Consider the following 25,736-nt stretch of genomic DNA (forward strand, 5'->3'; position numbering starts at 1 on the left):
TTGAAAGGAGCTTTACTACCAGAAATGAAAAGGCAAAGGTAAAACTTTGAGTAAGGTGATAAATAGAGAGAACCAGGTAATTTCAAAGCTATTACAGAATAGGGTGTTAAACACTTAATGTAGCATAAAAGTTAAAGGAGAAAAAACCATTAAAAATAACTAAAGCTACTTCAATATGGTAATGAACTCACAACATAAAAAGAGATAATTTGAGACAACAAAAACATAAAAGGGGAGGAGGAAAACCTGTATAGGCAAATCAAGATATGATGTTATCAACAGATAAAAGACTATTTTATCTCTGAGACATTGTATACAACCTCATGGTAACCACAAAACAAAAATCTAGAGCAGAAACACAAATACAAACAAAAGGAGAAACTGAGAAACACATCACAAAAAAACCACCAAACTAAAATGGCAAGCAGAAACATAAGGGAAAAGAAACAATGGAAATATAGAACAACCAGAACACAAAAGATAAAATAGCAGTAGTAAGTCCTCATATAACAATAATCACCCTAAATGTAAATAGATTGAATTCACAATCAAAAGGCAAAGAGTGGCTAGATGGATTAAAAAACAAGACCCAACAATATGCTGCCTCCAGGAGACCCATCTCAGCTCTAAAGACAAGCATAAACTCAAAATGAAGGAATGGAAGAAGATACTCCAGGCAAATTGCAACCAAAAGAAAGCAGGTGTAGCCATACTTATTTCAGACAAAATAGACTTGAAGCTAAAAAAGGTAACAAGAGACAAAGATGGACATTACATAGTGATAAAGGAGACTCCTTCAAGAAGATATAACGTTAATTAATATTTATGCACTCAATGGGAGAGCACCAAAATATATAAAACAACTATTGACAGAACTAAAGGGAGAAATTGAAAGCAATATAATAGTAGGGTTCTTTAATACCCCACTAGCATCAATGGATAGGTCATCCAGGTAGCGAGTCAACAAGGAAACATTGGCCTTAAATGACACATTGGACCAGATAGACTTAATAAATATATACAGAACATTGCATCCAAAAGGAACAGAATATGCATCCTTCTCAAGTGCACATGGAAAATTCTCAAGGATAAAACATATGTTGGGAGACAAAACAAGTCTCAATAAATTTTAAAAGATTGAAATAATACCAAGCCACAGTTTTTCTGACCACAACAGTATGAAACTAGAAATCAACTACAAGAAGAAAACTGAAAAAAATCACAAAAATGTGGAGACCAAACATCCTACTGAACAACTATTAGGTCAATGATGAAATCAAAGGAGAAATAAAAAAATACAGAGAGACAAGTGAAAATGAAAATAAGACATACCAAATTTATGGGATGCAGCAAAAGCAGTACTAAGAGGGTAGGTTACAGCAAAAAGGGACCTACCTCAAGAAACAAGAAAAATCTCAAATAAACAGTCTAACCTTACACCTAAAGGAAGTAGAAAAAGAAGAACAAGTCAAGTCCAAAATCAGCAGAAGGAAGGAAATAATAACAATCACAGGGGAAATAAACGAAATAGAGACTAAAAAAATCAGTGAAATTAAGAGTTGGTTCTCTGAAAATATAAACTAAACTGACAAACTTTTAGCTAGACTCACTAAGAAGAAAAGAAGACTCAAATACATAAAAACAGAAATAAGAGAAGCCGTAACTGATACCACAGAAATAGAAGTGATCATAAGAGACTACTACAAACGGCTATACACCAACAAATTAGAAAATCTAGAAGAAATGGATAAATTCTTAGACCATACAACCTTCTGTGACTGAACTATGAAAAAAATAGAAAATCTGAATAAACAGAACACCAGTAAGGAAACTGAAACGGTAATGAAAAACTTCACAAAAAATAAAAGTCCAGGACCAGATGGCTTCACTGGTAAATTCTACCAAACATTCATGGAAGATTTAATGCTTATCCTTCTCAAACTCTTCCAAAAAATTGAGGAGGAGGGAATGCTTCCTAACTCATTTTAAAGGCCAACATTACCCTGAAACCAAAACCAGACAGGGACACCACCAAAAAAGAATATTACAGGCCAGTATCTCTGATGAACATACATGCAAAAATTCTTACCAAAATATTAGCAAACTGAATACAACAATACATTAAAAGGATCATACAGCTCAATCAAGTGGGATTTATTCCAGGAATGCAGGGATGGTTCAAAATCTGCAGATCAATCAACATGAAAGACCACATTAATAAATTAAGGGATAAAAGTCCTTGATCATCTCAACAGATGCAGAGAAAACATTTGACAAGATTCAGCATCCATTTATGATAAAAAAAAATTCTGAATAAAATGGGTACAGAAGGAAGTACCTCAACATAATAAAGACCATATATGACAAACCCACAGCTAACATCATACCCAATGGTGAAAACTGAAAGATATCCTTTTAAGAAAAGGAACAAGACAAGGATGCCCACTCTCACCACTTTTATTCTTTTTTATTGCGATAACATTGGTTTATAACATTGTATAGGTTTCAGGTGTACAACATAATAATTTCACATCTGTATATACTACAGCGTGCTCACCACCAAAAGTGTAGTTTCCATTCATCACCATATAATTGACCCCCTTTGCCCATTTTGCCCCCACATCCTTCCCCTCTGATAATCACTAATCTGTTGTCTGCTTCTAAGAGTTTGTTTCTGTGTCGTTTGTTTTGTTTTGGTTAATCAGCTGTGGGCTAATATAGACAAATTTTTCATAGCTAAATTGCGAAGATACTATGCTGTATCTAATGAGATAATACAGAGTTCAGGAAGCTATACTTTAATTTAAATTGAGTGGTCAGGGAAGGCAAAGATATTTGTTAAAAGATAAACTGAGGCACATTAACATTTTTTAGTTTATTTGTGCAAAAATTGATTTGAATCAAGCATCATCTAATTTAGACTGGATTGCAATATCTTCAAGAGTTAAGGAGAGCTTCCTGAACATAGCCTCATTTGCACTTACTCCTAGCCAGGGGAGTAGAGATCTGCTGAAGGAAGTGAACTTTTTAAATCATGGATGCCTCCTGGCAATTCCAATTTTTGTCTGTGGCTCAGGACTGGAAAGTTGACAGCCATGGAGGTGAGTAAAACTTAAGGGACTGTAGACTGCATGGGTGGTTTTATTCTGGTTGCCTTTATCTTGTGTCCCTTTCTTTGTACAGAGCCTAGAAGCAAGGTCCCCTGGGTTTGGAGCTGTTAACCAGAAGCGGGGAAATGGACCCCCAGGTTTGGAGAGTCTGGCATGATAGAGAAAGGAGTCAGATTGTCCCGAGAAATGGAGGCATTGGAAATCAGGGAGAAGTTTGTGAGGGCAGGGTCAACACCACTGTGGCAAATCCAACAGCCATGTTGAGGTGGGAGTACCCTCCTCTGCAGTGGCCTGAGATGTGTGAACAATGATATTATTTTTCCAGGCCAGAGCAAGACAAAATGTGAACAACCGCAACAACAAAAATAAAGACATTCATGGTGTAAAAATTAGGAAAAGGAAGGTCAGAGAGGGGAGGAGGACTGGAAAGAGACGTTCTCGATCTGACATCTTGGGAGGAAGCATCTACCTCGATGTTGGCCACTGCTCTTCCTACTTAGTTTGATTTCGATGTCTCCAGCATTTGCACAGGACCAGATGTCAGGTGGAGCTTTCTTCGGTTGTGAAATGTGCACCCAAGTTTTGACACTTTGTAATTTGGCAGCAGAGTCATGGTCCAAGAGTACTTGGTAGGGTCCTTTCCATGAATCTTCCTTTTGCAAAAGCATTAGAGTAAAATAATATCTGTTTGGAAATGACAAAAGACTTAAAAATCCCCATGGTTAAAGATCTGATCAGAGTTCATTATAATGGAATTGACAAGGAAATTTTGTTATGTCTGTGACCTACGACATTTTAAGACAATTAGTGGAATTACAACTGATAACATTATACCAGGACATATCAGATTTTTAGGAATTTCATATGGCTTCTAGAACACATATTAATAACATGTGTCATACGAATATAATCTAAGAGTGTTTATCATCTGTTATTTGACAATGCTTCTGCTGTAATTTTTTTTTTTTAAAGATTTTATTATTTCCTTTTTCTCCCCAAAGCCCCCCGGTACATAGTTGTATATTCTTCGTTGTGGGTTCTTCTAGTTGTGGCATGTGGGACACTGCCTCAGCGTGGTCTGATGAGCAGTGCCATGTCCGCGCCCAGGATTCGAACCAACGAAACACTGGGCTGCCTGCAGCAGAGTGCGCGAACTTAACCACTCGGCCATGGGGCCAGCCCCTCTTCTGCTGTAATTTAACATACCAAATAAGCCTATTAGTTTAATATCTCTCTTTTACAAAGTGAAAGACAAATCTTTTGAGATTTTTCCAGGGGCCATCTGAGAAATTTCAAAGTTATGTTGCATTCAAAAAGATTCCACTTAGAGTCTGATTTGGGGAAGTTGTCAAAACATCTAAAAGTTTGAACCATTGACTTGGGATCACAAACCATTATGAAATAACACTTCATTATCCATTTCACCAAAGTGACAATAGAAAAATTTAAAGTCTAATACAGAAGGTTACATAGTTGTAAACAAAACTTAGCTTTTTTAATATTGAGAAGATTGGGTTTTCTTAAGTAATCAAAAACCTAATAAAGACAATGTGAAGCACAGTAAATCATTTTGGTAAGACACAAAATCTTTGCTTTCAAGATTTCCAGTTAGATTTAACCAAAAGGTAAAACAAACAAACAAAAAAAACCCAAAAAACAAAAACTTTCACAACCTCTTATCAAGGGCAGACCATAGTCTAAGAAAACTTTGTTCTCTTAACAGAGTGAAACCAAATTCTAGTTTTGCACCAGTGCACTTTTGATATTAAAATTCATTGTTAAAAAACTTAAATAAATCCATGCCGAACACATAAAATTTCTTTCCCAAGATTCCTTTTTCTACAAACCTATAGCTTTTGATATCCATTCAGATTTTATCCTATGCTGTTTCCTCTTTCTCGTTCTGGAACAATCAGTCATTTTGCTTTCCTTACCTACTTTTCATATGCATTGTTTTCTTCCACTCTTGTTATTTCTAAATAGTTTTAATTAAATGTATTTATTAGAATTCTTGGCCCTTAGAATCCTTTATTCCTAGTGATAACTTAGAAGTAAGCAATTGTGGACTATTACACAAGCATTCTGTGAGTCGGCAAATTTGTAAACACATTTCATAATTTCTGGAAGTTTATCTTCCTCACAATGAATTTTTCAATGTGGCACAAAACATTGTGACACATTCCTTGCTAATAGACCACAATATCTTTAGTTACTTTGTAAAAGGAAGCCAAAAGTGGATAAACCTATGTTCAGTAATTAATGTTTCAGTATTTTATTTCATTTGGAAATGATCTAGACGTTCAATTAATACCCATTATTTAACATATTTCAGTATAACTTTAAGGTTTCAAGTTACCAAAAAAGATTTTGGAAACTATTTTTAAATAGATATACTATAAAGAATAATTATTGTTGAAAAGTTCACTTATAAACTTTTATCTTATTACATTTATTTAATTCATTTGCTTCCTAAAAATTATGCTTAGATTAGTCATTAAAACTTCACAAGATATTACACAGCTAATCATCATCTTAAGTTATCTTTCTTGCTGACAAATTCTGTAACAGAGAGCACATGAGCTTATTTGACTTTTGCTAAACCTAGGTAGAATAAAAGTTTTATATTTAATGCTGATAACTCTCAAGAAATGCCTGTTTTAATTAAACCAAAAAACTTAAACTAGCTTTTATTTACTGAAGATTATTCTAGATCACATGAAATTGAAAAACATTTGGGTTAGTTTCTATATTTTTGAGAGTACACTTGATTTATATAAACTCTTGTTTGCCTTTAAGCCAACTAAATAGAGCTCTTTACAAATTAATTTTGGCAATACCGATGCGGGGTTGGTGAGCCGAGGAGTCGAAAGAAAGATTTCTTGGATTCTCAAGGTCTGGCAGTAGTGTTCTTTTATTTAGAGAATAGTGTGGAATAGCATGGGGACAGGATCCATGGGCAGTCAGAGCTGCTGTGTGGGGACAGGACCCATGGGCAAGAGGAGCTGCTGCTGCCACTTCTGCTACAAACATGGGTGGAGAGTAAGGCTAAATTTAAGGCATAGGTATGTGAGCCATCTCTTTACAAGACAAAGGAAAGAACATGTAAAAAAGTTAAAATGTTATCAGTGCAGGTGGGGTCTGGCCATTGGGTGGTCCCACAACTTTTAGATAAGAATCAAATCGGATTCAGTAAAGGCCAGAAGCCACCACCCTAAATCAGTTACATGAGGTTGCCAAACAGTAACCAACTTAAGTCCTTGCCTTCCCCATTAAGAGTTCCCAGAGATAAGGCCATCCTGCCTTCTTCCTGACACAGAGAGGAGGCATCTTTACAGATGGAGGTTTCCCTTACAAATGTAAATGTTTCCCAACAAAGGGCAAGCAAACTCCACTCCTGCTCCTCGGAGCCTGCTTCTCATCTTCAGTTTTAAAATTAACCAGCCTAAAACCCTCATTAATACCATCTGGAGGTAGAAAAAAATACAGATTTATAACATACATACATAGACAAACATAAACACGCAAACAGATCAAACAAAGATCTCCTAGCTTTTATTTTAAAATTTTAGCTGAGAGACAGGTATGGTAATGCAAGACTCACTAGTTTATAAAAAAATCAGTTTCATCCAAGTTGTGTTTCTGGCAGAGGGAGTAAATTAACTGCTCAGATGGCTAAAGCTTTTTACTATTATTTGTGGAAGAGATTTTCAATAAGCCTAGTTTTCAAAATTGCCTTTTCTTTTTCTTTCTTCTGATATGAATGACCTTGGTTCCTAGAGAAGACCAGGTAGAATATTTACATTTCAAAAGGCACAGAGAAAGAATACAAGTTCCACTTAGAAGGACTTTTGTTTCTGAAGCCCAGATCCTTTAGAATATCTGCAAGCCTTCTGAGATGAATATCGGAGTTTTGGATTGGTAAAAAAGAGAGATGGGCTTTGAATTGTTTCTAGATCCACATTTCTGTTCTTGTAAAGACTCAATTTGTAAGACAAGTATGGTTGTTTTTAATTTCTCAGAGAATGGGATTGCAACCAGATTAATATCAAGGAGGGACCCCATCTACCAAGCACATTATCCTCAGTTTGCTTCTTTATATCAGGGAGAAGATCATCAACTAAGATGGAAAACAAAAGATCCCTATGTTCTAGAGTTAGAGCTGTGTGTCTTTGGAATATTTTAGTAAATTCTTCCACAAAGATTTCAGAATGTTCTTCTTTCCCTCTGGGTATATAGTTTCATTCTAGCTTAGGGGAGAAGGCCTAAAAAAATTGTTTTCTATCAGGCTCTAAATATCAGCTTCTTATTGGGCCAACTTTTGACCATAGAGATACTTAAAAAAATCCTTTTGAATATCTTGTCAGATTTCAGCCAGGGCAAATAGTAAATATTCCTGGCAGTACTGAACAACTCCATGGACACAAGAGGTGTCCTCAAAGAGGAAAAAAAGATACTACCTTCTCAGGATCCAGAGCCACTCTCCAAGATAATCAAAGCAAGAAAGAAATAATTCCCCTGAGAGCTGGCAACAGTGGGTAGAATCCCAGCTGCAAGTGGAGTGCAACCCACATTTCTGTCCAGCCATGTCCAGCTGCAGATGGGGTGCAACCCACATTTCTGTCCAGCCATATCTAGCTGCAGATGGGGTGCAACCCATATTTCTATCCAGCCATATCTAGCTGCAGATGGAGTGCAACCTACATTTCTGTCTTGCCTTATTGTAGGGGTCCACAACCCGATGATTGCCAGGCCAATTTCTCTGGCCACTAAAGGAGACAAACAATAAGGCAATAGTTATCCCTGGGAGGGAAAGGATCAACAACCAATGGGTACCTGAAAGCAGATTCATACTTTCAGTCAAGATCTAATTCTTACAAATGTTTTGTCCTGCCAATCTGAGTTTGGAATAGAAGGAATAATGTGAAATTTTACCTTCCTCTCTCAACCAGGCACCACAGATAGAGATCTGGAGGGTGACTTTGGTAAGAATTCTCACCCTTTGGCAGCTTCTACCAGTTTTCCTGGATCCTGTCTGCAGGCTCTGGAGCGAGTGGGGTGTCCCAGCAGGCCTCATCCTGGTACCAGACACAGTAGAGGAGGAAAAATAATTTTCCCTCTTCGTGTTTTGTGTTTGTCTGAGACCCCTTTTTCACCAGGGCATCTTCTAAATGGATAATCTTAGCTAGGTTAAAAGTTCTCCACCATGGCCACTATAATTCAAGACTGTCTTTGGCAAGGTTAACTTACTTGCCCATCCTTGAAAGAAAATTTTATCCACTCAAGGCCTCACGCTGGACCCAGTCCAGCTTAAGTCACGTCCAGTCCAGACCCAGACCCAGCCCAGGTTTTTTTTTTTTTTAGATTTTATTTTCCCTTTTTCTTCCCAAAGCCCCCCGGTACATACTTGTATACCTTCAGCTGCAGGTCCCTCCAGCTGTGGCATGTGGGACGCCACCTCAGCATGGCCCTACCAGCAGTGCCACCGCCGTGCCCAGGATCAGAACCGAGAAACCCTGGGCTGCCAAAGCGGAGGCGTGAACCCAACCACTGGACAACAGGGCCAGCCACCCCCTCCCCCGCCCCTGTACCGCCCAGCTTGTAAGTCGGACCCAATCTGACTCCCGTCAGTTTCCAGACCCAGTCTGGAAAAAGAAATGTTCAAATAAAGTTTGAAAACTCATAATGCAAGAGCTGCAGAGCTAGGATCCCAGAAGGACTTAATAACCACCTCCAGAGGCAGCGAGAAAGCAGTGAGCTCAAGGGGCTCCACACACACCCACCTGGTTGCTCATTTCTCGGGGGCAGGCACCTTCAGGGTCTCCCTCAGTTCCCTCATTTAACACCAGGACTGTCAACAGGTACAGAACTGTTAAAAGACAAACTTAGGGATACTTAAAAATTTTAAGAGTTTATTTGAGCAAAAATCAATTTGAATTGGGCAGCATCCAATGTAGCACATAGAAAGGAGCCCCGAGGGGCTGTACAAGATGAAAAACCTTTATAGGCTGAAGGGAGTGGGGACAAGGAAGTTATACTAGGCAAGCAAATTAGTTATTGAAAAGTCACTTTCCTTTAGAGGATGGAAGGGGCCTATCAGGCAGATTACCTAACTAGTGCTGGTGGGGTGATTCCTGGTTGACTGGTGTAAAGTTCCTTCTCTGGGAAAGCTGAACCTGTAATTAAGTTAAGTCTTGGTTTGATGACGTGGGGCTTAGTATAAGTGACTCCATTTTGGGCCTGTTGTCTTGTTTTGAACAGATTAAAGAACTTCAGTTATGGAACTTCTGGAGAGGGAGGCTTGAAATTTGGATGCAAGCTATTGCTCTAAGTGGTAATTAAAATTTTTGTTGATTAACTTTTTTCTTGCCTGAAAGATTAATACATGCATATGATAAAAAATTTAAGTAGTACAAGAAGCACAGTGAAAAGTAAATATTCCCACATCTGATCCCTGAGTGCCAGTTTGTCTCGCCAAAGGCAACTGTGCCATTTCCTAGAGTGTTACCCTCAAATTAATCTGTAGATATGGACCTATATGTATCTTTTTCTGTATTGCATATCTTTTTATATAAATAGGTACCTGCTATACAGGCTGTAGTATACTTTGCTTAAAATATGATCTTTACATAAATATCTTCATTCAATTCAAGAAGGTAAAGTGAATTTCTGAGGCATGTTAATTGCACATACTTGCATGTTGGTGTTCTCATTATTTTTTCCCCCAAACTGTATTCATTTCTGCTAAAGCTGCAGAGGGCACCGTGGTCCTTCCAGAGGGAGGCATGGCCTCACATAGTGTTTGGCAGTTCTTGATTATGGTGCAAATTTTAGGGGTCAGAGAGCTCCTGGTATTACAAATATACATGAATTTGAAATACTTACCTGTGCTCACTTACTTTATGAATTTCATATAAAATTAATTGCAATGTATATTTATATCATTCCATCCCCTTCAACAGGAGTAATTTTTGTTTAATAGATAAACAGTGTTTAATTTCAAAAGCACAAGTCTTTAATCTTGCAACAATTATCTGCAATGATTACAGACATAGTGTCCCTTTCCTTTTAGTCATGGTTACACAGGAGTTCAGTGGCAGATGGAAACTGTACTGGCTTGGGTCAGTCCAACTCCACCATTTATAAGCTATGCCACACTAGAAAATCATTTATCTTGTAATTCACCATTGTCCCATCCACAAAATGAGAAAATTGTATGAGAATATTTCTAAGGTTCCTTTCAGCTTCAATAAGTCTATGACATCTTCATAAAAAAAGAAACTTGCTAAAATTGAGTATGGATGAGTGTCAAATAGAATACAGATGTATGAGAGGAAGGGAAAAGCAACCTAGGTTACAGAGAAAATCTAAGGTAGTCAGAGTGTTGCAGAGGCTGATGGCAGTCCACCAAAATCCACTCTCCTCTTTCCAACCAGAAAGCGAGACTACATTCCCAGCTTGTGTTTGACAAATAAAAATGGCAAGCAATAGGATATATTGGAGTATATGAGCAAGCCATTTGGTATAAACCTAATTCGGCCTGACCTTGTTTTTTCCAAAAGGGCCTGACTGTGGCTGTTGAGCACGCATTGCATATCTGCTTAGACATTTCCTGTGGCAAGAACAAAGGCCCTCGAGATAAAGGTGCAACTTCCCCCCACATTGGCATTTCCTTAGGGATAAGCATCTTTCCTTAGGCTAGGAACTGATTGCTGCACTCACCTTTGACCACCCAGCTCACCTGTTACCACTCAGCTGGAGACAACAGACTGCCACCCTGCTGCGTTCACTGAGACAGAAGACCTACCTGCTGTTTCCATCAATCGCTGTGCGGACAGAGCAGTCTCGCGACTACGGTAAAAGGGACATTTCAATCCTATGTGAAACATCCTCTCTGGGGGTATATAACCACTCTGTGCACCCCACTTCTTTGGTGCCCTTTCTTCCTTTGGGAAGAAAGGCCCTGGGTTATAATCCTCAGATTTAAGCTCAGAATAAACTCACCCAAATTTTCATTTATAGATTGATTATGGATTATTTTCCTTGACAATGTCAACCACTTAACATATTTATTGGCATTTAATGTGTTTTCAGTCATTTGCTACTGTCAACAATGCCGCAACTGATAGCCTGATATACATGTCCTTGCACAGTCATTCAAATATATGTATACATTCTTAAAAGCAGAATTGCTCGCATAAAGGGTACATGCGCCTTCCAATTTTTGATATTGCCGAATTACCTTCCAAAATAGTTTTATTAAATCAATAGTGTTTTCTACTCCTAAACAACGAACAATTATTAGCAACTGCAGGTCATGTTTTTGGTGAGAGAAAGGAGATAATTCTTGATGCTTCTTAAATCAACTAAGAAAAGGACTGAAAGGAAATGAAATTGCCTAAAGAAAATGTTAATACTTTACTGGGATACATATTTAAAACAAAGGAAAACCAAGCACTATTTCTGGGAAAGAATTCAGAATCACTTTTCCACTTTCGCTAAAAAAAGTTTGAGCTCATTACTAAGTGAGTTTTTCCATTCTTCAATAATTCTTTTCCTAAGTCAACCTTTTAGGAACTTACAGCCAATGGGAACAGGAGTTCAAACAAAAAGAAAGAGGAAAAACCTAAAACTCACAGTTTCTAAGGAGCACAAGATTCTTTTGTTTCTGGGCTGGGTAGTAACTTTCAACTCTTGTCGTTTTAAGGGTTTTTAGATTAAAACAGGAAAAAGTATGACTGTTTAAAGGTGGTAATTCTCTTTTGATTGTGGAAAAAAATTTCTCTGCCGTGTTTTTCCACCGATTGCGAAGTCTTCAAGGATGGGCGACGGACGGCGTTCGTACCGGCTGCCCGCCCTCCAGAGGCTTCCAGCAGACGGCCGTCGTCTCCACTGCCGCCAGGACAGCCGCCCTCCGCGCCCCGTGGCCGCCTCTGCTCCAGACGCTGGAAACGCGCCTCCCCCGCGGCGAGTGTCCGGGGACGCAGGGGACGACGCGTGACGCCACGGGGCCGCCGCCCAATCAGACGCGGCGTCGCGGAAATTTTGACCTTTAAGGCGGTGCGGGCGTCGAGCCGGCCGGCGCTCGGCGGGATGGCGGAGGAGGCGGCGGTGGCCGTGTGCGTGCGCCTGAGGCCGCTCAACAGCAGGTAGGCCGTCGGCAGCTCGGCCGCTCGCCCTTGGTGCGCGGTCCCGGCCCGGGCGAGAGACGGGCCGGCCGGGGCTTCTCTCGACGCTGCGCAGCCGGCTCCCTGCGCGCTGGCCGCTGGCCCGGCCGCCCGGTGTCCCGGGGCGCGAGGCCCAGGCTGCTCGCTGCGCCCAGGCTTCGCTCCGGCGGCGGCTGGCTCAGCGTTCAGGACGCTGCGAGCCTGATATTCGCCCATTTGGAATTCTTTCCTTTTGGTACAGGGTAGACACTACCGTCGTTGCCCCGTGGATCTTACATTCTAGAGGAGGAGACACAGAGGTCATGAACCCTATAGAGAGAGCAGGAAGGGCAAGAAATGATGTCTGTTTGCTTCTCTAGTCTCTGCCCCTCCCTCAGAATACTAACACATTTTTGCATTTGAGAAATATGTGTTAAATGTTACTGTGTTAAATAAAGGGGAATATCAAGACGAGGACTTCCCTCTTGTCTAGGAGCTCATTATCTAATGCGTTAGAAGACAGCTCCGGAACAAAACCATCACGACACTGTGACAGGTGCTGTGACGGGCAGGTGGGGAGTGTGCCGGAGGGGTCATTAGCCCCACAGCGAGATGACGGCGTGGGAGACGGACAGGGCTGGTGTCAGGAAAGTCCTGACACTTTTCAGGGAGAAAGAATAGTTACGTTACTTGATGGAAACGGAAGTCGGGGTATTCCAGGCACAGAGGGATTAAATCTCTTCTCTTGGGGGAACCTTCAGATAGTTGATTTGTCTTGAGTTAGGGTGTATATAGGAAGTCAGAGGAAGCAAAGGTTGAAGAGAGAAATAAACATGATCGAAGTCTCACGTGCCGTGTGTTGAGGATTTCGGATGGTTTTGAAAGATGTTAAGCAAGAAGGATAATCGGAGTTGCGTTTGAATGTATCTTTTCAGCATACAGTGCTGGGTGGGGGAAGGGCGTGAAGACCTTCCCAGGGACGCTCCGGTGAGAGGGCAGGAGGTCAGGGAAGCCCCATTGAAAAGTGGTGACCCCTTAAAGGTGGACTTTCCACATTTCTCCCAATTATAGTATAGGTCATTACCATCCTTTAAAATATTCTTCAGAAGACGAAATCTTTTAAATTATCTTTCATATAACAGACTTCAAAACTAGTTATAAAATGCACTGTTTTTATTCTTTTAGAGAAGAAGCTCTTGGAGAAGATACGCAAGTTTACTGGAAAACTGACAATAATGCTATTTATCAAGTTGATGGAAGTAAATCCTTCAATTTTGGTAAGCTTATAATAGCATCAAAAGTAAACATATTATCCTTTTCCTTTTAAGAGTACAAAAGGCTTATCCAGAATACTGGATTTGACATTAAAGATAAGACTAAGCCGTCTGTAAACTGCTTCAGTGGAAGATTTGAAAAATTGCTCATCCATCCTTTATGATAAGTAAGATAATGAATTGATGTTTAAAACACAGTTATAGTCATAATGCCTTATGACTGAAACTAACATTTTTCCTCTTATTCATTAGTGTATTTGTGGCCTAAGACTCCGTAAGCCCAAAATATGTTGCTTAATGTCAAGTCATCTTTAAGATCTTTCAGTTAGGTATATTCTTTCCACAATTATTTTCAAGAAAACTCTTTAAAGAATAAATAGTGAAGATATTCCTTCTTGGCTAGAATACAGTGGGTACCTACTGCCCCTTTTGTGGAGCTTGTCATATGGTGGGAAGAAAGACTTTAGACTACTAATTACACTTATGATGACATGGCTTTGTGGGAGTTTCTAGCAGGGGATCTAACTAGCTTAGGTACCCGGCACCTGTAGGATGAGCGAGAGCTAGCTAGGGCAAAAGGACTTGGAGGCCCTCAAGGTTGGCCAGGCTGATTTGTGTATTGATTTAGCACATTCTGTATAGTGCTGACCATGTGCCGGACACTGTTCTAAGCACCTCATATATATTAACTCATTTAATCCTCCTAACAAGCCCATGTGATAGGTACCTTCCCATTTTAATGAGGAACTGAAACGCAAATCACACAGCCAGCAAATGGAGGAGTCAGATCTGTGTTCCAGCCACACTGCCATGCTGCCACGTAGGCACCACAAAGCACAGTAAGGTCCCCTCAACAACCTTAGGAGTGAGAGTGATTAGGTTGTTGACTTAGTGTTATGCTAGAAAGCCAATATCTAAGCCTTTAGAGTAAAGATGTATAGAATAGAAAATGATTCCTGGTAAAGGACTATTTGATAGTATCAACATAAATTTTTAAAAGGTAGAACAGTATGTTCCAGAGATGATAAAACCAAGAACAAGGGATACACAGGCATTCTGACTCAAGTGCTGCAGGTTCTCAGTAGCTGTGTATGCTCACAAGGGGTTTGGACTCACCTACCTGTCTGAAGCAGCTGGTATTAAGATTTGAATCATCCTGCCATCTCTCCTTGCCCTGAACTCCTGACCCCTGGCAGCATTCAGATGGCACTTTGGTTTCCCATAGGGTTCTACCTGCAAGTGCAGATGTTGGTCATGGTGCAAGCCGTGTGAGCACTGAATTTCTCAAGACAGTTGATACATTTCCCTCCTGACTGACAAATCCATTTCTTGGGGGCTTTCTAATGTGAGCCCATCACTGAGAGAGTGGTCCATTTTTGATGCACCAACAAAGGAGAGACCACATCCTGGACTGGTGGATTCATCATGGCAAGTGCTACCTAACCCCAGCCCTCAGCAGCCAGCCAACCAGCTGTTCTCTGTAACACTTCAGCTTGGCTCGGTGCTTTTCTTCCAATTGTCTGTGTTTCTTGGTTTAGTTTGAGCCAGGCCTTCTTGCTAGATATGTTATAAACACTAAAATTTCTCAAAGAATAGTAATAGTTTGCATTTCCTAAGTATTAACCATATGTTCACAGTAATTCTCTAAGGAAGATAATATATATTCACTTTACAGGTTAGGGAAGTGAGGCACAGAGACATCATCCACGTTGCCCGAGGTCACATAGCTTGTAAGTGACAGAACCAGGATTTGCAGGCAGTCTGATTCCAGATCCCCAGGTTCAGCCACTATGCCTCACTGCCTCTTGAAAGCACATAAGATAGCTGACTTGTGTTTTTTTGTGTGAGAACCAGCACATTTTACTTTATAGAGAAGTGTATTTTCAGAGGACCAATAAGTTGAAGAAAATATTGTGAGTTAAATATTTTATCATACCATATCCTGACAATTTTATTTCTTTGGGCAGCTACTAATTCAAAGTGAAAACACAGTTGATTTGTTTAGTTTAACTTGTGTGGTTTTTTTTTTAGATCGTGTCTTTGACAGTGATGAATCTACTAAAAATGTGTATGAGGAAATCGCAGTACCAATCATAGATTCTGCCATACAAGGCTACAATGGTTTGTATCCACTGCAGAAACGTTTTATTTAGTCTTGGGTGTGTGTTCAACAGTATTGATAGTTTTACATACTCTCGATGCTTTTTCAATCTTTGTGTGTGTGTGTTTTTGTGTCCCCAGGTACTGTATTTGCCTATGGGCAGACTGCTTCAGGAAAAACATATACCATGATGGGTTCAAAAGATTATTTGGGAGTAATACCCAGGGCAATTCATGACATTTTCCAAAAAATTAAGAAGGTAAATAGCCAAATTTCCGGTACATACGGGTAAAAGCAGTCACCTCTTGTCATGGTGGAAGGAAGCAGGTTTACAGTTCTCTTTCGATTATCCACGGGGAAGGAAGAAAGGCATAGCGTACATTTGCTTTCCCCACAGCCTTGCTTTAGAGCTTAGAGTCCTTTCATTCTTTCCCTTGAATCCTGAAGCAGTGCTGCTCCTGTCACAAAGCAGGCATTGAGGAACAAGAAATCTTAACCCTGCCTTTGAGGAGCTGTCCGTGATCGTTCAGGAGCAGGAGAGGGTAGATGTGGTGAGAAGACCAGGATAGGCAACCTAATCAGTTAAGGCGGGTTTTCAATTTGTTTTTTCCTTACTGTTTTAATGATTTTTAATGTTCTTATTTGAACATCTGTTTGTAGGGTTTTATTTTAAGCTTAGAGAGTTGGACTGGGCACCCTCTTCTTCGAATTTTATGATGCCATACTTTTCATTATTTCTGAAACAATGCTTTTATATTTCTTTTTTTTTTTTAAAGATTTTATTTTTTCCTTTTTCTCCCCAAAGCCCCCCGGTACATAGTTGTGTATTCTTCGTTGTGGGTTCTTCTAGTTGTGGCATGTGGGATGCTGCCTCAGCGTGGTCTGATGAGCAGTGCCATGTCCGCGCCCAGGATTCGAACTAACGAAACACTGGGCCGCCTGCAGCGGAGCACGCGAACTTAACCACTCAGCCACGGGGCCAGCCCCAATGCTTTTATATTTTTGTGTTTACTTTTGTCAATATAGAACCATAGGATTTTTTTTGTTTGTTTTACAAAGATAACTTCTCAAAGAATATTTTAATGTTTATTATGAGCACATCAACATTCAGTATTAGGTTTTCATAACTGGGTGATCTCTGATGTTTTTACATATGTTTTCCCCTAGTTTCCTGATAGGGAATTTCTCTTACGTGTGTCCTACATGGAGATATACAATGAAACCATTACAGACTTACTCTGTGACACTCAAAAAATGAAGCCTTTGATAATTCGGGAAGACTTCAATGTGAGTAACAGTGGCTCAAACAATACAGTTACTTATTGGGATTATAGTTCATGAACATTAACCTTTACTTTCCATTATTTTTTAAAATGTCTCCTGTTTCTGTGATTTGTTTTTTGTTTTCTTTCTTAAATGTTTATGAGATCATCTTTTAAGTGATGTGTATCATTTTGAAATGTTGACAGTTGTAATATTTTTGTGTAAGGGCCTCAAAAGAACAAGATGGAAGTATCAGGTTAGAATTTGGTGTGCTTTGGTATAGGATATAAATTGTAAATATCATAGATTTACTTCTTATTTTTATACAGAGTAATATTCTCCATTTTCTACTTTTAACTTCTACAAATTAATTCTGTAATAGTTTGCACCTTCTCTTGAGATGCACACTTTTAAGTGACTTCTATTTCTCTACTCTTCCCATCATTAACCTTGTTTCAGAGGAATGTATATGTGGCTGATCTCACAGAAGAAGTTGTTTATACACCAGAAATGGCTTTGAAGTGGATCACAAAGGGAGAAAGTAAGACTTTATGCTGTATTTCCTCAAAACACTTGTAGAATAGTAAAAACTATTCACTTGAATGTATTTAGGCTTCAAATCACACTTTTCACTTTTAAGCTACAGTAAAAGTTAATGTTTTTCTTTGGATTTTAATATATGCCGCTGAAATATGACTCATTTTTACAGAGAACAGACACTATGGAATCACAAAGATGAATCAAAGGAGCAGTCGTTCTCATACCATTTTTAGGATGGTGGGTAATTCTCTCTCTACTTGGTCTTTCCAATTAAGAAGACACTAATTTTTCTACAAGTTGCCTTTTCTGTCTAGATTTTGGAAAGTAGAGAGAAAGGTGAACCCTCTAATTGTGAAGGATCTGTCAAGGTGTCCCATTTGGTGAGTATTGGTAAACCCTGCTAATGTACTCTATGGGCCAAAGCAAAATTTAATTCAGCTGCTGGATGTTTGGTTTCATAAGAACTGTTAACTAAATAGGGAAAAACATCTATAAATTGGTAGTTTATTCTTATCGGTAGCATGAGATAACTAGTTAAAATATAGGAAAAATTCGGGGGTCTTTCTTCCTGTTATGTTATGGCTGCCATCTCCTAAAATTTAGATGTAATGGTTGTAGGAGTTGAGGCCTTTCCTAACCAGTAACAAAAGAGGATTTGGGTTTTTTTTTCCAATCTACATTTAAAACTTAAAGTAATCTTGGAATTTGGTGATTTTTTTTTAACTTAGTCTCAGCCAGTAGAATTGAGACTTGTGAGATCAACAGAAACCTAGATGGGATGGTTAAAAAATAAATCACATATTCAAGTTCGTTCTTAAGTACAATAAAAAAATACGTTTTATATTATGAGCACAATGTTTTATGGTTTTTATTTTTTTAATGAAAAAAAATTACATTTATTTAACCGATGGAAATGTTGCCACTGTTGACGATGTATTCAAAGTATGCATTCTGTAGATGGCACTCTCTTTGGTTTACAGCACAGGCCTTCCCATGCATCCTCCAAGTTGTGTTGGATCATATGCTGATTCACCCAGAGTTTCTTTTTGTTTTCAAATGGAGTGTTTCTTCCAATAAACTTTATTTTTCCCCCAAGGTAGTTTCTTTCTTTCTTTTTCTTTTTTCTTACTGTTCTGTTGGACATGCGTGTCAGTGAAAGCAAATTAAAATGAATTGAGGGGGTTTGCGGCATTCTACAGATCTGAAGAATTTATTGCAACAGGAGAAACCATTGTGGTCTTTCTTATCATTTAATTTTAACAGTCCGTAGATACTGGGACTTTTTGTTCCCCCTTAATTGCAATTTTTCTCCCAAATGGTGGGTTGAATTTATTTATTTATTTATTTATTTTTTATTGAGTTAATGATAGGTTACAATCTTGTGAAATTTCAGTTGTACATTACTGTTTGTCATTCGTGTTGTAGGTGCACCACTTCACCCTTTGTGCCCACCCCCCACCCCACCTTTCCCCTGGTGGCCACTAATCTGGTCTCTTTGTCTACATTTTTAAATTCCTCATGTGAGTGGAGTGAATCAGAGATTATCCTTCTCTAACTGGCTTATTTCACTTAACATAATTCCCTCAAGGTCCATCCATGTTGTTGCAAATGGGATGATTTTGTTCTGTTTTGCATCTGAGTAGTATTCCATTGTATATATATATACCACATCTTCTTTATCCATTCATCTGTTGATGGGCACTTAGGTTGCTTCCATATCTTGGCTATTGTAAATAATGCTGCAGTGAACATTGGGGTGCATAGGACTTTTGGAATTGCTGACTTCAAGCTCTTTGGATAGATATCCAGTAGTGGAATGGCTGGATCGTATGGTAGTTCTATTTTTAATTTTTTGAGGAATCTCCATACTGTTTTCCATAGTGGCTGCACTAGTTTGCATTCCCACCAGCAGTGTATGAGGGTTCCATTCTCTCCACAACTTCTCCAACATTTGTTAATATTAGATTTAGATATTTTTGTCATTCTAATGGGTGTAAGGTGATATCTTAGTGTAGCTTTGATTTGCATTTCCCTGATGATCAGTGATGATGAGCATCTTTTCATGTGCCTATTGGCCATCCGTATATCTTCTTTGGAGAAATGTCTGTTCATGTCTCCAGCCCATTTTTTGATCGGGTTGTTTGATTTTTTTGTTGTTGAGTTGTGAGAGTTCTTTATATATTATGGATATTAAGCCTTTGTCAGGTATATGACTTGCAAATATTTTTTCCCAGTTAGTGGGTTGTTTTTTTGTTTCAATCCTGTTTTCATTTGCCTTGAAGAAGCTCTTTAGTCTAATGAAGTCCCATTTGTTTATTCTTTCTATTGTTTCCCTTCTCTGAGTAGACATGGTGTCCGAAAAGATCCTTTTAATACTGATGTCAAAGAGCGTACTGCCTACGTTTTCTTCCAGAAGCCTTCTGGTTTCAGGTGTCACCTTTAGGTCTTTGATCCATTTTGAGTTTATTTTGGTGAATGGTGAAAAAGAATGGTCAATTTTCATTCTTTTACATATGGCTTTCCAGTTTTCCCAGCACCATTTGTTGAAAAGACTTTCTTTTCTCCATTGTATGCACTCTGCTCCTTTGTCGAAGATAAGCTGTCCATAGGTGTATGGTTTTATTTCTGGGCTTTCAATTCTGTTCCATTGATCTGTGCACCTGTTTTTGTACCAGTACCATGCTGTTTTGATTACTGTAGCTTTGTGGTAAGTTTTGAAGTCAGGGATTGTAATGCCTCCCGTTTTGTTCTTTTTTCTCAGGATTGCTTGAGCAATTTGGGGTCTTTTGTTGCCCCATATAAATTTTAGGATTCTTTGTTCTAATTCTGTAAAGAATGTCATTGGGATTCTGATTGGGATGGTGTTGAATCTGTAGATTGCTTTAGGTAGAACGGACATTCTAACGATGTTTATTCTTCCAATCCATGTACATGGAATGTCTTTCCATCTCCTTATGTCGTCATCCAATTCTCTCAAAAAGGCCTTGTAATTTTCATTATATAGGTCCTTCACTTCCTTAGTTAAATTTACCCTAAGGTATTTTATTCTTTTTGTTGCTTTTGTGAATGGTATTGTGTTCTTGAGTTCTTTTTCTGTTAGTTCGTTGTTAGAATATGGAAATGCTACTGATTTATGCAAATTGGTTTTATACCCTGCAACTTTGCTGTAGTTGTTGATTACTTCTAAGAGTTTTCCAATGGATTCTTTGGGGTTTTCTATATATAAGATCATGTCATCTGCAAACAGCGAGAGTTTCACTTCTTCCCTCCCTATTTGGATTCCTTTTATTCCTTTGTCTTGCCTGATTGCTCTGGCCAGGACTTCCAGTACTGTGTTAAATAAGTGTGTACAGTACTGTGTTAAATAAGTGATGATACATGTCTTGTCCTGTTTTCATGGGGATGGTGCTCAGTTTTTGCCCATTGAGTATGATGTTGGCTGTGGGTTTGTCATATATGGCCTTTATTATGTTGAGATAGTTCCCTTCTATGCCCATTTTGTTCAGAGTTTTTATCATAAATGGCTGTTGGATCTTGTCAAATGCCTTCTCTGCATCTATTGAGATGATCATGTGGTTTTTATTCCTCAGTTTGTTGATGTGGTGTATCACGTTGATTGATTTGCGGATGTTGAACCATCCCTGTGTCCCTGGTATGAATCCCACCTGATCATGATGTATGATCCTTTTGATGAATTGCTGAATTCGGGTTGCCAAAATTTTGTTTAGAATTTTTGCATCTATGTTCATCAGTGATATTGGCCTGCAGTTCTCTTTTTTCGTGGTGTCCTTGTCAGGCTTTGGTATCAGCGTGATATTGGCCTCATAGAATGTGTTAGGAAGTGTTCCATCCTCCCTAATTTTTTGGAATAGCTTGAAAAGGATAGGTATTAAATCCTCTCTGAAAGTTTGGTAGAATTCCCCAGGAAAGCCATCTGGTCCTGGGGTTTTATTCTTTGGGATGTTTTTGATTGCTGTTTCAATCTCTTGCCTTGTGATTGGTCTGTTCAAATTGTCTGCTTCTTCTTGAGTGAGCTTTGGGAGATTGTAGGAGTCTAAGAATTTATCCATTTCCTCTAGGTTATCCATTCTGTTAGCATAGAGTTTTTCATAGTATTCTCTTATAATCCGTTGTATTTCTGCAGAGTCTGTTGTTATTTCTCCTCTTTCATTTCTGCTTTTGTTTATTTGAGCTTTCTCCCGTTTTTTATTTGTAAGTCTGGCTAGGGGTTTGTCAATTTTATTTATCTTCTCAAAGAACCAACTCTTTGTTTCGTTGATCCTTTCTACTGCCTTTTTTGTTTCAATAGTATTTATTTCTGCTCTGATTTTTATTATTTCTCTCCTTCTGCTGACTTTGGGCTTTGTTTGTTCTTCTTTCTCTAGTTCAGTTAGGTGTAGTTTAAGATTGCTTATTTGGGATTTTTCTTGTTTGTTAAGATGTGCCTGTATTGCAGTGAATTTTCCTCTTAACACAGCTTTTGCTGTATCCCATATGAGTTTGTATGGCATGTTATCATTTTCATTTGTTTCTAGGTATTTTTTCTTCTTTAATTTCTTCAACGATCCATTGCTTGTTCAGTAGTGTATTGTTTAGGCTCCACATCTTTGTGCCTTTCTCAGCTTTTTTCTTCTAATTAATTTCTAGCCTTATAGCATTATGATCGGAGAAGATGCTTGTTATTATTTCAATTTTTTTTAAATTTGTAGAGGCTTGCCTTGTTTGGCAACATATGGTCTATCCTTGAGAATATTCCATTTGCACTTGAGAAGAATGTGTATTCTGCTGTTTTAGGATGAAGTGATCTATATATGTCTATTAAGCCCAATTGTTTTTTCATTTAGCTCCACTATTTCCTTGTTGATTTTCTGTCTGGATGATCTGTCCATTGATGTGAGTGGGGTGTTGAGGTCCCCTACTATTATTGTGTTGTTTTTAACATCTTCCTTTAGGTCTGTTAATAGTTGCTTTATGAATCTTGGTGCTCCTGTGTTGGGTGCATAGATATTTATAAGTGTTATTTCTTCTTCATGAAGTGTCCCTTTGATCATTATATATTGTCCCTCTGTGTCTCTCTTTACCTGTCTTATTTTGAAATCTGCTTTGTCTGATATAGGAATTGCAACACCTGGTTTTTTTTTGCTTGCTATTAGCTTGAAGTATTGTCCTCCACCCTTTCACTCTGAACCTGTGTTTGTCCTTGAGGCTGAGGTGTGTTTCCTGGAGGCAACAAATTGTTGGATCTTGTTCTTTAATTCATTTTGCCACTCTGTGTCTTTTTATTGGAGAGTTCAGTCCATTTACATTGAGAGTGATTATTGATTCATGTGGACTTAATGCTGTCAATCTGTTGCTCGTTATCTGGTTTTCCTGTGTTTGTCTTCCTGTGTGCTTTAGCCTACCCATTTAATACTGCACTTTCTTATGCTGGGTTTCTTAGCTTTTTCCTTATTTATGTTTTGTGGCTTTGTTGTGTTTTTTAGTTTAGTGTCTACCCTGAAGTTTGTATTTTGAATCTCGTGTATAATATAGTCTATTCTCTGGTGGTCTCTTACTTACTTGGCCTAGACTAATTTAGTCCCTTTGCTCTTCCCCTCCTAAATTATTATTTTCATTTCTTTTTTTTTTAAGATTTTATTTTTTTCCTTTTTCTCCCCAAAGCCCCCCAGTACATAGTTGTATATTCTTCGTTGTGGGTCCTTCTAGTTGTGGCATGTGGGACGCTGCCTCAGCGTGATTTGATGAGCAGTGTCATGTCTGCGCCCAGAATTTGAACCAACAAAACACTGGGCCGCCTGCAGCAGAGCGCGCGAACTTAACCACTTGGCCATAGGGCCAGCCCCGTTATTTTCATTTCTTATTCCAACTCGTGTTATGAGTTTGTAGTTAGAGTGATAAGATCCACTTTGCTTTGGTAGTTTCCTTACCTTTGTCCTAATGCTATAGGTGAATATTTGCTATCCTATTCTGGTTCTATTTATCTGTCTCCCTACTCTGTGGATTGTGTCCCCTTTCTCCCTTTTTTCTTTTTTCAGGTATGAGAGCCTTCTTGAGGATTTCTTGTAGTGGAGGACTTTTGGTTACAAATTCCCTTAACTTTTGTTTGTCTGGAAAAGATTTAATTTCTCCCTCACATCTGAAGGATATTCTTGCTGGATAGAGTATTCTTGGCTAAAGATTTTTATCTTTTAAAGTTTTGAATATGTCACTCCATTCTCTCCTAGCTTGTAAATTTTCTGCAGAGAAATCTGCTGAAAGTCTGATAGGAGTTCCTTTGTAGGTTATTTACTTCTGTCTTGCTGCCCTGAGTATTCTTTCTTTGTCTTTCATTTTTGCCATTTGTACTACTATATGCCTTGCAGTAGGTCTTTTCACATTGACAAATCTAGGAGATCTGAAAGCTTCCTCTACACACATTTCTCCCTCAATCCCTAGATTTGGGTAGTTCTCTTCTATAATTTCATTAAGAACACTTTCTGCTCCATTTTCCTTTTCCACGTTCTTGGGAATTCCTATTATCCATAAATTCTTTCTTCTCATTGAATCCGCTATCTCTCAGAGATTTTCCTCATTTTTTTAACTCTTAGTTCTCTTTCTTCCTCTGTCTGGAGCCATTCGGCCTGTATATCTTCAATTATGCTAATTTGCTCCTCTCTGGTGTCTACACAGGCATTCAGGGAGTCCGTATTCTGTTTTATCTGGTCCATTGTGTTTTTCATCTCTAGTTATTCTGTTTGATTCTTCTTTATAATTTCAATCTCTTTTGTGAAGTAACTCCAGAACTCGTTGGCTTGTTTCTCTATCTTTCTCTCTATCTCATTGGGTTTTTTGATTATAGCTGCTCTGAACTCATTTTCACTTAGTTTACCTATTTCTAAGTTCTCAGGACTTAATTCTGTGTTTTTATTGTTTTCCTTCTGGTCTGGAGCTTTTATAAATTGCTGGATGGTAGAGGAGCGGTTTTTTCACATGGTGGTAGAATTGAGTTGCAGTTACAGCCTGTTGCCACTATATGGGGGTTGAGAGCCGCGTGTTTTGAGCTCTCCGCCTTCGGACAAGATGGCAGCACCCAGCATTGTTTGCCAGGGGGAGGGGCTGTTTTTCTGGCTCGCCGATCTGGATTTGGATCAGTTCTGTTTTCTGGTCTCCTGAGGCCCTGGGTTTATGGGGTCCCCACACACGGAAGCTTTCCCCCATCAGCGGGTTTCCACTATACCGGCGGCAGGAGTCCTGGGCAATCCCCCGGTCACGTGGCCCCTCCCCCACTCCTTCCCTCACCTGCGGCAGTGATCCCAGACTCTAGGGGAGGGAGCGAAGTTCTCTCCTACCCTGTTCCAGCTCCTCTGAGGCCAGCAGCAGGGTCTCTGTCCTCCGTCTTTTTGATACTCTAGGTCTCTGATCTCCTGGCATTAGGTTTATTAGCTGAAATTCAGTTTTTTTTCAGTCCTTTGTTGTAGTTTGGAGGGGAGAGAGTCCCAGGTCACCTCACCCCGCCATTTTGCTCCACCCACCCCGTCCATGAGCACAATGTTTTAGACTGTAAATCGCTTGAAGGGAAGAGTAATGTCTAATTCATCTTTATAGCCCCAACACATCGTATGTAGTTTATATTCAATACCTGTTTGTTGAATGAGTGAACATAAGCATTATGCAAACACTCCTTACCACATAAGTAAACCTCCCATTTCCTTCTTGCTGCGCTGTATCAATTCTCTCTGTTTTTGTGCTTCCTTCCTATTCCTTACCATTATTACTTTATTCTCTGTCTTCAGGACCTAAATTCTTTAGCTTGATGTGGGATACGATTTAAGATTATTCTGTTTGGGAGCTGGCCCCGTGGCCAAGAGGTTGAGTTCTCATGCTGCTTTGGAGGCCTGGGGTTTCGCCACTTTGGATCCTGGGTGCGGACCCAGCACCGCTCATCAGGCCACGCTGAGGTGGTGTCCCACATAGCACAGCCAGAAGGACCTACTACAACTAGAATATACAACTGTGTGCTGGGGGGCTTTGGGGAAAAGAAGAAGTGGGGGGGAAGATTGGTAACAGATGTTAGCTCAGATGCCAATCTTTAAAAAATAAAGATTATTTTATTTGAAAACTTCAGGGAAAAAACGAGTAAATCTATAATATGTTTATTCACTTTGAGATTTTGAAAAATCACTCAAGTATCTAATTCTAGTTCACCCCAGTTATTTTACTACACAGTATAATGTCTATTATAATAGCCTATTCTTTCTTCAGTTTAACAATAAAAAACCCCACAAAACCTAACTTCTGTTTTGTTTTCCAAACCTGGCCTGTGATA

General features: G+C 39.1%; 1 protein-coding gene and 1 long non-coding RNA gene across 3 annotated transcripts in view; one reads left to right on the forward strand and one right to left on the reverse strand.

The window, feature by feature from the left end:
- Positions 1-2,349: 2,349 nt before the first annotated feature.
- Positions 2,350-11,895, reverse strand: LOC139043860 (uncharacterized). Of its 2 annotated transcripts, none has more exons than XR_011500921.1 (4): positions 11,745-11,895; positions 8,891-8,958; positions 8,043-8,185; positions 2,350-4,300 (listed from the first exon to the last, which is right to left on the reverse strand). It is a non-coding gene; the product is annotated as an uncharacterized lncRNA (long non-coding RNA). The 2 variants fall into 2 exon arrangements; XR_011500920.1 differs by having other exon boundaries at positions 8,891-8,976.
- Positions 11,896-12,193: 298 nt separating this feature from the next.
- LOC139043869 (centromere-associated protein E-like) overlaps positions 12,194-25,736 on the forward strand; it is a 79,528-nt gene continuing 65,985 nt past the window's right edge. The window contains exons 1-8 of the mRNA XM_070503637.1: positions 12,194-12,256; positions 13,439-13,530; positions 15,559-15,648; positions 15,769-15,887; positions 16,796-16,915; positions 17,351-17,432; positions 17,601-17,668; positions 17,746-17,811. Coding sequence (XP_070359738.1) covers positions 12,201-12,256; positions 13,439-13,530; positions 15,559-15,648; positions 15,769-15,887; positions 16,796-16,915; positions 17,351-17,432; positions 17,601-17,668; positions 17,746-17,811 — 693 coding nt within the window. The 5' untranslated portion in view covers positions 12,194-12,200. The remainder of the gene's footprint in view (positions 12,257-13,438; positions 13,531-15,558; positions 15,649-15,768; positions 15,888-16,795; positions 16,916-17,350; positions 17,433-17,600; positions 17,669-17,745; positions 17,812-25,736) is intronic.

The sequence above is a fragment of the Equus asinus genome, unplaced genomic scaffold (genome assembly GCF_041296235.1).
Source record: "Equus asinus isolate D_3611 breed Donkey unplaced genomic scaffold, EquAss-T2T_v2 contig_4, whole genome shotgun sequence".
Classification (NCBI taxonomy): domain Eukaryota; kingdom Metazoa; phylum Chordata; class Mammalia; order Perissodactyla; family Equidae; genus Equus; species Equus asinus.